The following is an 11,744-nucleotide window of genomic DNA, read 5'->3' on the forward strand; positions in this document are numbered from 1 at the left end:
AAATGTACTGTGTGTCAGTTGGCGCCAAGTGCTCGGTGAAGCAGGGGAGCAGGTAGGAGGGAGCATGGGCCAGGTCGAGGTGGGATGTCCGTTCAGCCAGCTGTCTATCGACTGCTCCGTTTGCCAAGCGCTTGCTGTGGGCCGGGCCCTGCCTGGCACTGAGAGTAAACGCTGGGAGCCCAGCTGCGGGTGGTGGCACAGGGAACACTGGACCAAGATCCCAGGAGAGTCTCTCCCCTGGCTCTTCCGCTGCCGTTCCATCCACCAAACGTGTACCACACCAACTCTGCACCAGGCCCTGGGATGCTGAGCTAAACAGACATGGTAGAGTGGAGATTCCATGGTAAGTTACCCCTCACACCTACAAATTGGGGGTCAGAGCTGCAGCCCCGTGCGGTCGGGAGGGAGGTGGGTGCTGCACAGATCTAGGGATTACCAGCATTGCTCAGAGGGCGTCCCAGGGAACTGTAGGCTGGCACATGTGTCAGATGAGCTAGGAAATATCACCGGCTGTGGTCACGGAGGTTGCAGGGCTCATTCAAACACTAAAGACCTTCAATAAGGATGTCCATTGCACTTTGATTAGCCCAGGTTTCCCAAGCTTTTGACCATAGCACCCCTTGCTTTTTCCACTTTGGGCAATGCTGGGTCGGACAGGTAGAGATGGGGGCTCCCACGCAGCTGCTCTCTGAAGGACCTTGGGTATGTGGGGGGTGCCTTTTCACGTACTAAATAGTAATTGAACAGGTAATGCCTAATGGTTGGTATGCAGTCCCTGCACCTTGGGCAGGTTACCTAACCTCCCTGCACCTCAATTTGCACATGGTAAAAAGTGGGGCTAATAGAACCTGCCCCTCGAGATTGTGGGATAAAGCGTGTAGTTCAGTAAAGCGCAACTAAATGACCAAAGCGAAAAGGTTAGACTGGAACAGTGCTTCCCGAACTTTTCCTCTCTCGCTTTCTACTCCAAAGCTACATCACTGGTTTAATGTAAAAATCCACCCCACCCATCATCTGCTAAAAACAGCTCCAGGGAGATGCGTCCTGTGTACCTTGGGGCGTCCACTACCCTAGTTTGAGATGTCTTAGGGTTTTAACCTCGCATTACTCCGAGTGTGGTCCCATCGCCTCCTGGGGGCTTGTTAGAAATGCAGATTGTCAGCACACCCGCCCGGCGGCGCGTTCAAGCAGACAGGATCCCTGGGTGACTCCCGCATAAGAAAGTCTGAGAAGCACGGCTTTAGCTCACTTCGTTTCTGAAAAGGATTCACTGAGTCACGTGGGGCGCTTTAACATGCAGATTCCTTAGCCTCCGACTAAACGTCCGGGCCCTGGGGAAGCTGCTGCGCGCGATCGCTCCCTGCCCTTGCCTCCCGGGGGCGTGGGGAGAATGGTCCGAGCCTGGCGATCCCCCGGCCCGTGCCTGCTACGCCGAGGTGGTGCGCAGAGCCCGGTTCAGGGGGCCCCGCTCGTCCTGGGATCGGGCCCGGTCCCTCTGCGGGGGCGCCGCGCGGCCACCCCGCAGCCAGCCGAGCAGGCCTGCGGGCACGAGCGGGGACAGGCGGCGGCCGCCCAGCGAGAAGGAGGAGGCCGAGGTGGAGGAGGTGCGGCGGCGGCGGCGGCTGCTGCCCCCGCCGCCCAGCTCGCTGTCGTCCACCAGCACGCTCTCCAGCACGCTCCGCAGCGAGCGCCGCAGCTTGCGCAGCACGTCGGGGCAGGTGAACACGTACAGCAGCGGGTTGACCACGCTGTTGACAAAAGCCAGGCTGGTGACGAACGGCAGCCCGCGCCACACGAGCGGCCGCAGCGCCGGGTCCGCGTGCGCCCGCGCCTCCAGCACGCTGAACACGTGGTAGGGCCCCCAGCAGAGCGCGAAGGCCGCCACCACGGCCGTCACCAGGCGCACGAAGCGGCCGGGCCGCCGGCGGCCTCGGTGGCGCAAATGCACGCTCACGGCCGCGTGGCTCGAGGCGATGATGGCCAGCGGCACCGCGAAGGCCAGCAGGAACTTGCTGACGGCCAGGGCCGTCTGGCGCGAGTTGCACGTGGCATCGCGGTCGGGCCCGGGGTTCAGGAGCAGCACGTTGTAGTAGCACATGATGCGCCCGTCCACCCGCGGGATGGTGTCCCGGAAGATGAAGTAGGGCACGGTGTTGAGCACGGCCAGGGCCCAGAGCGCCAGACATACCCTGTGGGCCACGGCCACCGTGCGGTGGTTCTGCGCCCACACAGGCCGCAGCACCTGCAGGCAGCGGTCCAGACTGATGGCGCTGAGCAGGAAGCCGCTGGCGAACATGTTGAGGAAGAAGATGGAGGAGTGCAGCTTGCAGAAGGCGGTGCCCAGCTCCCAGGAGTGGCCCACGGCCAGGAAGTAGGTGAAGAAAGGCAGGGAGGCGGTGGCCAGCAGGTCAGACAGTGCCAGGTGCAGCACCCAGGTGGTGACCACGGTCTGGCGCATGCAGCAACCCACCACGAAGAGGATCAGTCCGTTCTCCACCAGGCCCAGCAGCGAGGCCAGCCCGTGCAGCAGCACTGACGCGTGGTCAATGTAGCGGATGCTGGAGTTGCTGTGGCTTTGGAGGCGGCTCATCTGCTCCAGGAGGGGACACAGGGGCTTCATCGTGATGTTGGCCGACATCGTGGGCTCTGCGGCGGAGAGAAAGAGGCACTGTGGTGGGCAGTGCCAGGCAACGGGCGACCCTGGCCAGGAGATGGGACTCTGACCCATGACAGTTACAGGTGAGGCCCCTGGGGATCAATGAAGTTGAGCAAGGGCAGTAAGGTGGGGGGATAACATCCCAGCCCCACCACCTGCTCACTGTGCAACCTTGGGCAATACACTTAACCTCTCTGAGCCTGTTTGCTCCTCTGTAACACGGATGGCAGTCATAACAGGATCTAGGTCACAGGGTTGTTGGTTGTTGAATTAAATGAGTTAATAATATATATAAGCATTTCAAGCAAGAGTAAGCATGCAGTAAGCACTGCATCAATGGCGTTGTGATTATCATTAAGCAGGCGGCCTAAGATCACTTGGAGAAATACGAACCAAGATCAGGCCATGAAGGACTCCTTTTCCCAATCCCCAGAGCACTGGGGTGTGAGCGAGGCCCCCCTGAAGGGCAGGAGGATTCAGCTGGGCTGGAGGATGGGAATGGAAGGCGGAGTCCGTGCATTCAAGGGATGACCCACCCACGCACCCACCCACGGCACCCCCGGACCTTGCCTCTCTGCAGATCCGTCCTGTGGCCCTTCGCTCCCACAGTGGTGGCTGGTTGGGTGTGTTGACTGCAAACAGTGGAGCCAGCCCCTCCTTTGTTTGGTAGTTTAAGAGGAAATAAGATAAGAGCAGGGAGAGAGCTGGGCAGAAGGAACTACCAGATTTGGGCTCTGGAGGCCCAGAAGGGCCAAAAGACCTCTCCCCTGCTCAGGGGCAGCCCCAGGCGCTCTGCCAGCCCCAGGAAACCCAGCCCTGTTCATAATCATTCAACAGCTATTTACTGAGCAACTACTCATCTAAGTGCTGGAGAAGCCAGCCCCTGGCCAGATGTGAAGACCCACAGCCTCATCAAGAACCTGAGGCCGGAACTTGCCTGGTGGCCCAGTGGTTAAGAATCCGCCTGCCAATGCAGGGGACACAGGTTCGAGCCCTGGTCTGGGAAGAACCCACATGCCGCGGAGCAACTAAACCCGTGCGCCACAACTACTGAGCCTGCGCTCCGGAGCCCGTGCTCCGCAACAAGAGAAGCCACCGCAATGTGAACTCCGTGCACCACAACGAAGAGTAGCCCCGGCTCGCCGCAACTAGAGAAAGCCCGCCTGCAGCAACGAAGACCCAACGCAGCCCAAAATAAATAAATAAATTTATTAAAAAAAAAAAAAAAAAGAACCTGAGACCATCTGATGTGGAGCCAGTGGAGATCAGTGAGGGCAGAGGAGGTCAGGGTGGGAGGCTGCCTGCAGGAGGTGGGGACCGACAGATAACAGGGGTTGGGAACTCCGATTGTCCTGGGCCCCCCATGACATGCCAGGGACTGTGGTAGATCCTTTACGTAGGTACTCACTCTCTTGCTCACAGCTCTAGAAGAAAAGTGCTGGTACTTCCCTCCATCCCGTTTTGCAGATGAGGAAACAGACTCAAGTGTTTAAATCACTGACCCAAAGCTTCCCGAACAACACAGGCATGTGGAGGAGCGACAGTTTAGCACTCAGCCTGTTCTCTTTCCTCTACCTCTGCTCTAAGCACGAGATGATGGAGAAAGAAGAGAAGGAAAGTGGGGGAGGGAGGGGGAGGTGTTCTTCAGTATTCGTCTTTCCACAGGAGGCACTGCTGGCCAGGATGAGAAAATCCACACCCTTCTTCGGGACCACGGTCCTTCGTAGGGTGAGGGTGCCAGATATCAAACTAGAATTTCCTTGACAGGTGAGCCGCTTGGAGCTGGGGACACGCAGGTGGGGGGAGAGGAGCTGTTGTCCCCGTGCTCCCTGAAAATGCTCGCATTTCCCAAGCTCTAGAGTCTGCAGAGCAATTACATTCACAATGACCCTGTGAGACTGCATTTTTTAGAAGAGGAAACAAAGGTTCAGAGAAGCACAGCAACTTGCCCAGCGTCCCTCAGCTGCAGTGGAAGGGAGAGAACTCCACTCCCAGCAAACACACACGAGCCATCCCCTCTCTGTGCTGAAACATTCCCTTTAGCCCCATCTAAGTCCCATGGGGACGCTCAGACAGCACATCCTGCTGTGCCCTGGGCACCGATCCAGTATGGGCCTCCTGGCTGAAGGAGTCTGCCCCCCAGCCTCCCAGGGTTCTCAGGGAGCCCAGCAGCGAAGGTCCTGTTTTGACAGAGGGCTGGGGGCAGAGAACACCAGCTTTTGGTGTCAGAGACCTGGCTTTGAATCCCAGCTCCTCTTCCTGGCTGGGTGCACTTGGGTCAGTTACCTTAAGACTGCTCGTGTAACCCTCCCACCCAGATCGCTCCTGAGTCTGGGAAGAGAAGCTTTAATGGTTGACCACTGTGCCTGGCATCTAGTTATTCCCTAAGAAAATGTAGTCCTTTCCTCCTCGGAGCAGCAAGTCTCCTCCAGTCTTTGGTAAAACCAACCCTCTGCCATCCTAGCTGGTAACAGCCCTCTCCCCTGATAAAACTGTGCCTTCTCTCCTGGGTCCAGAGAGGGCACTGAGGCTGCCCAGCCCCAGGGCCACCGTCTCCTTACCTGGGCACAGAGGGAGCACAGGATTCCAGCCCCAGAGGCAGTCAGCTTCTGGAGGCAGCTAGACACAAGGCAGCGGGCAGGCAGAGGCAGGGGAGGGAGGCTGAGGGAGGAAATAGATGTCAGCCCCAGAGTGTGTGTGTGTGCATGTGTATTTAGGGGTGGGGTGGGGGGAGGCGGGGACAGCTAGAGAGTGAGTTGTCACACTGGTGTTCAAGTAACATCCATCTCCATTGATGGGGACTGGACGTAACTGCCGGCAGCCCAGCTCATCCTATCTCCCTTTACGAAGGAGATTTTGCAAAAGCCCAAGGTCAAGTACAAGTGCACATGGGGACATAGGTGTGAGCCAGAAAGTGTGAGCCCGAGTGTGCATGGGGGGTGCTTTTGAGAGCGACAGGTATGTAGGAGAAGTGAGGAGGAGGGCGTCCTGTCCGTCTGTCCACTGTCCTGGACTGCCCTCCCCTGACCCCACCACCCTCAGGAAAGAGACCGGTGTGGCTCCTTCCATGTGCCCGGCAGCATGGGGGGCCCGTCTGTGAGGGGCCCCAGGGGCTCTATGGCCAGGAAGGCAGGGCGGGGCCATGGTAAGAACACAGGCCTGGCTGTCCATGCTGCCCGCAGGCCCAGCTGGGAGGTAAGCCACTTCCCCATGCCAGCCCCCACTCGGCCATCTGTGACCAGAGCGACAGTGTCACTTCCCAGGCTGAGTGAGGTGTCCTCATTCACAAAGCACCCAGCACACAGTAGGTACTCATAAAAATCAGGTTTCTTCCCTCTTGGGGAAAAATAGGTATAGGCTGCAGGGCAAAGGCAATGCAGCTTTTATTTTAAACGGGCTGGGAATTCCCTGGCAGTCCAGTGGTTAGAACTCCACGATCTCACTGCCAAGCGCCCAGGTTTGATCCCTGGTCAGAGAACTAAAAATCCCACAAGCCATGTGGTGCAGCCAATAATAATAATAATAATAATAATAATAAAATGGGCTGGGCTCAGAGCCCATGGATGAGGTGATTGAACTGTATACATTTGCATTGAACTGTTCCCTAAGTCTTCACTCCTGTTCGCTGACCAAGCTTCCTGGGACCTTTCCTCCAACCTCAGCATCCCAGCACCCAAGAAATACTCAAAACATGTTAAGAACTCAGTACCCCCAAATCAGGGCCAGGGTACCCCCATAGGATTGACTCTACAAAACTCTTCCATTTTGGTACAGACTTAATCCAGGGCCTGGCACTGGATAAATTTGCTGAGAGACTGCAATCCTGAGTGAAGAATGTGATGGAGAAACTATTGCTCACTGTCATCCAAGATGGAGTCAGTAAGAGCCTTGATTAAACAAATCACTAGCTCTAGGGTAATGCCCCTTTCCTCTTAGTGACAGAGGGTTTCCGTCTGCTAAAGACAAGTGCCTACAGCCCTCCCTAGGTGGGTGTTTCCATTCCACTCGTGGGAAAGTACCTTCATCCCCATCCACCCCCCTCCACACCCAACCTGCTGAGCCATAGACATCCTCTAAGGCCATGCAGGCAGTGGAATGTAGCAGGTGATCTTGGGCAAGTAACTTCACAGCAATAAAATATGAATTTTTTTAAAGGTGCTCCTTCTGCACGGTCCTTGCCCCAAAGTGGTGCACAGACTGCTCTTTGGGCTTAGAAAGAATCCCTGCCTTGGGAATTCCCTGGCAGTCCAGTGGTTAAGGCTCCATGTTCCCGATGCGGGGGGCATGGGTTTGATCCCTGGTCGGGGAACTAAGATCCCGCATGCCATGTGGTGCGGCCAGAAAAAAAAAAAAGAATCCCTCCTCTCCTCTTATAACCTACCTCAGCTCTAGGGCCTCAGGCTTGGGGTGGGGCCCAGCCCTCCTCCTGGCTCTCAGCCCTACCTCACCCCCTCCACCAGGTACCCTTGAGCAGTGAACACTCTGCACAAGCCCTGATGGCGGCCCTGCTCACCTGAAACGCTCACTCCTCTGCCCCTTCCCCCAACCCTCGTTTCCAATCCTGTAATCACTGCGGTGACTGTCTCCCAACGATCCCCGAGGACAATTTATGAAAAGTTACTAAAACAAACGAAGTACTCCAGATGAGCAGCGCCCCAAGGCATTTTCTAAACAAGGAGGCAGGGATGTTTGTTCCTGTAGGGCCCTTGGCTGCACTCCCACGGTGTAAACCTGCCTCCCACACAAGTCCCTCAGGCTCCACATGGAGGTGGCCTGGGCGGGAAGGAGCTGGAGTTGGGGCAGGGGGTGGGAGGTGGGGGCACGGGGAGGATGTGCCTCTTCCCTGGATGTCAGGAATCTCGAGCACTGGGGTTCCGCACGAGACACTTGAGAGAGAAAGTCTCGGGAGCCGTGAGGGCTCTGAGCCGGGGCTCCCTGGCTGAAAGCAGAGGACAGGCGCCTCCGGGAGAAGATGCAATCAGAGAACCCTGTGGAGGCCTCCGCAGTGTCAGGCCAGTGCTGTAGGCAGGAGGACACCCAGGCGGCCAGACGGGCCCGTGTGGCGCTCAGAGCCCGGAGGAGAGTGACGTGATCAGGGCCTTGGCCGATAGACCAGCCAATCCCGCTTGGAATGTGCCTCAGGACCCACTGGAGGGCTTGTTACGTCCAGACTGCTGGGTCCCCCACCCCTAGTACGTGCGATCCAGCAGGTCTGGGGGTGCAGCCTGGGCATCTGCATTCCTATCAAGTTCCCCAGAGCATGCTGATGCTGCTGGTTTGGCTGGGATGGAGAACTCGGGTTCCTCGCGTCTGGTGCACTCGGAGCAGGCAGCAGCAGCAGCTGGGTCCTGGTAGCACTGGGAGGGAGGGAGGGTGGGCGGTCCAGTGACCCCCCCAGGACCTGGAGAAAGATGCAGCCACCCGCAGAGCACAGGCCATAGTCCCTGAAGCACAGCCTTCTCCATGGCTTGCAACTTGATGTCAGAGCCTGAAAGAGCCAAAGTCAGGTCTGTCTCCACGTCAGCCACACGTACTGCAGGAGACGAACCAGAGCCTCACAGAGCTCTGCGGGGGTTCTGCTGCCTGTGGGAACTGTCCGGACTCTCAAAGCAGCCTTCAGGTCCTCTCGGGATCCAGCACACTGCCCACCAGTCCCTGCCCCCTCCCCCTCTGCTCACCTCCAAGCCTTTGCACTCGCTGTTGCTGCTGCCTGGAATGCCTTTTCCCCTCCCCCATTCATCTTGCAAGACCCCCTTTTTTTTTTTTTTTTTTAACATCTTTATTGGAGTAGAATTGCTTTACAGTGGTGTGTTAGTTTCTGCTTTATAACAAAGTGATACATATATCCCCATATCTCCTCCCTCTTGCGTCTCCCTCCCACCCTCCCTACCCCACCCCTCTAGGTGGTCACAAAGCAATGAGCTGATCTCCCTGTGCTATGCGGCTGCTTCCCACCAGCTATCTATTTTACATTTGGTAGTGTATATATGTCCATGCCACTCTCTCACTTCGTCCCAGCTTATCCTTCCCCCTCCCCGTGTCCTCAAGTCCATTCTCTACGGCAAGACCCCTTTCTGTGATCATCAGTGTCTCTGGGATCCCAAGAGGATGATCATGGCATCAAGTGTGTTTAACGAACAGTCAAGGGAAGGGGCCAACTACCCCCCAGCCATGGGGCCAAGCCCAGAAGGGCCTTCTCCCTCCGGCCCTGCCTTAGGAAGCAGGTTTTCATGTTCCTTTCTGGCCTCTTCAAAGAGTCAGAAAAACAGGAAGTGAGATGCACAACAGGAAGCAGGGGAGGCAGGCCCTGGAACCCTCCAGCCTCCCGTACTTGGGAGGCCCTGGAGTTGGCCACACACAGCAGAGGGGCAGGACCCCACATGACACTTTGTGGGAGGCCCGGGTGGAGCACCCTAATGCCACTATCACCCACAGGTGGAGGCTTAGCGCCTCACATGGCCCATAAGCCCCTCAGTGATCTGGCCCTGACTGTGCCTCCACCTTCATTTCTGCTTCTCCCTAATCACATCCTATCATCAGTCAGCATTTATCACTGCCTCCCCACACCCTGTACATACCAGACTGTTTCTGTCCCCTTGTGCTGTTTGCTTCCTGCTCTAGAATACCATTTCCTCCCTTGGCCTCTTTGTGAGCTCCTATTCATCCTTCAAAACCCTGATCAGAGGTTACCTCCTCTGGGAAGACTTTGCTGAGCCTTTCAGACCCTACCTCCCACATCCCTGCCTCACCTCATATACTGCACCTCTGCCCTCCATGGTAACTTTCACACAACTGCTCCCCACCCTCATCACGAGCAACTGGAGGACAGAGACAGTTCCTATTTTATCTCCTCATCACCAAAGCCAAGCAGAGGGCCTGACATGTGGGAGGGCTCTCAGTGAATGTTTGCTGCACAGAATGAATCTCTAGTATTGGAGATTAGGCCCAAAAAGAACCCCCAGTTCCTCATGGTGACCAATCTGGATCCACTGTTACTCATGGCCTGATGCAATTCTCCCAGTCTCTGTTTTCACCTGTCGTGGGTGCAACCCTGGGGACTAATAACTTCCTGTTATTATTAACTAATAACTTTTCTCAGACCCACATGTATGCCAGTTAATCCTCACCAAAATATATATATATATATATATTTTATATGCATTATATATATATATATATATATATATATATATATATATATATATATATATATACTGCACCCAGATAATCCAGGATGATCTCATTTTGAGGTCCTTAACTCAATTACATCTGCAAAGCCCCTTTTTCCAAACAAGCTTTACATTCACAGTTTCTGGGGGTTAGGATATGGACATATGTTTTGAGGGGCTGCTACTCAACCTATTTCAAATAGTAACAGCTACACTTACCAGGTGCTTCCTATGTGCCAGGCACCAGGCTTAGCACTTTACGTGTATTAGCTAGTTTAATTCTCACGAGCACCCTCTGAGCCTGAGGTAGGGACTGTTATCCTACTCACTCCCGGAGAAGAAAACAGAGAGGTTGAGTGGCCCAGCCAAGGCCACTCAGCCAGTGGGCAGAAGAGCTGGAACTCAGAAGCAGGTGCTCCAGGGACTTCCCTGGTGGTCCAGTGGTTAGGACTCCATGCTTCCACTGCAGGGGGCATGGGTTTGATACCTGGTCAGGAAACTAAGATCCCACATGCCGTGTGGTGCAGCCTAAACAAATAAATAAATAAGTAAATAAATAAATAAACCAGGAAAAAAAAAAGAAGAAGAAGAAGGTGCTCCAGCACCAGAACCCAGCGCTTCCCAGATGACTGGACTCTCTGAGGTTCATTGTCATCAGCCCTGCAGGATAAGTAGGGCTGACTTTCTGCTGTTAAACATGCTCCACAAGCTTCGGGAAACATCTCTGCAGCCGACAGGATCCACAGGTGTTACCAAGTCCAAGTTTGTACTGTTCACCACAGGACAGGACAGTAAACTGAGAGACCAATTGTTGGGGCAAGGCCTAGCGACTTTATTCAGAAAGCCAGGAGAACGAGAAGATGGTGGACTTGTGTCCCAAAGAATCATCTTGCCTGAGTTAGAACTCAGGCTTCTTTTATACTAAAAGGCTGGGGCGGGGTAGGGGGGGCGGTGTGGGGGGGTGGGGGGGAAGTCAAACACTTCCTGGTTCCAGCCAGACTCCGGAGGGGATGTGTTAATTTCTTCTTTCCTACAGCCATTCACATGCGGGCTTGGTCAGGATGTTTCCTGTGAGCTAAGCAAAGGGATTTTAGCTTAACACTCATTACCTGGGAGGCAGGGTTCCCAGAGATGGGCCATTATGTATAATTTAAGCTTATAGGCAAAATCCCTTTAGTGATTAACTTGTAGCAAAAGCAATAGAATACAAAGGTTAAAGTAAAATAAACAGATCCAATATGGAGTCAGATTTGTTCTTCCCTATGACACAGAGACCATGGCTAGGGCTTCCCTTGGGTCTGTCTGCAAGCCCCTGGGGTGAGGTGACCTGCTTCCTGCTGGTTCCCCGTACATGCTTTGGTCCCCATGATTTTGTGTGGGTTTTTTTCCCCATGACACCAGCTGGGTGGCCTACAATTCAATTCTGACACTATCTCCATGGAGATATAACATCAGATCACACAGGTTAAGGACTCAGTCCTATAAGACTGTCCCCTTCCCCTACTCAGACACCAATCACAAGTCCAGGTGTCACCTCTTCTTCTGATCTGAACTGGCTATCAATCTGAGGTTCCAACGACCCCCTCCTTGGGTTTGATTAATTTGTTAGAACAGCTCAGAGATCTCAGAGAAACGTTTTGCAGGAACAGCCGGATGGAAGAGATGCACAGGCTAAGGTGTATGGGAGGGGCGCAGAGCCTCCATGCTCTCTGGGGCTACTCTCCCCGTATCTCCACATGTTCACCAATGTGGAAGCTCTGAACCCCGTCCTTTGAGGGTTTTATGGCGGCTTCGCTACATAGATATGATCGATTGAATCATTTGCTGTTGGTGATTGACCTCAATCTCCAGCCCCTCTTCCCTCCCAAGAGGTGGGGAAGGGGGGATGTGTTCTAACCCTCTAACCATGTGGTTGGTTC

General features: G+C 55.0%; 1 protein-coding gene across 1 annotated transcript; it reads right to left on the reverse strand.

The window, feature by feature from the left end:
* Positions 1–164: 164 nt before the first annotated feature.
* PTGDR2 (prostaglandin D2 receptor 2) lies at positions 165–2,665 on the reverse strand. Its single transcript, XM_036861935.1, has 2 exons — positions 1,099–2,665; positions 165–311 (listed from the first exon to the last, which is right to left on the reverse strand). Exon 1 carries the CDS (start codon positions 2,636–2,638, stop codon positions 1,427–1,429), a length of 1,212 nt encoding a protein of 403 aa, XP_036717830.1. The 5' UTR covers positions 2,639–2,665; the 3' UTR covers positions 165–311; positions 1,099–1,426.
* Between the last annotated feature and the right edge of the window lie 9,079 nt (positions 2,666–11,744).

Source organism: Balaenoptera musculus, chromosome 8, assembly GCF_009873245.2.
Source record: "Balaenoptera musculus isolate JJ_BM4_2016_0621 chromosome 8, mBalMus1.pri.v3, whole genome shotgun sequence".
Lineage (NCBI taxonomy): Eukaryota > Metazoa > Chordata > Mammalia > Artiodactyla > Balaenopteridae > Balaenoptera > Balaenoptera musculus.

Bases quoted from the DNA above. Each gene is read 5' to 3' on its own strand.
- PTGDR2 (XM_036861935.1), bottom strand. From the start codon at position 2,638: ATGTCGGCCAACATCACGATGAAGCCCCTGTGTCCCCTCCTGGAGCAG.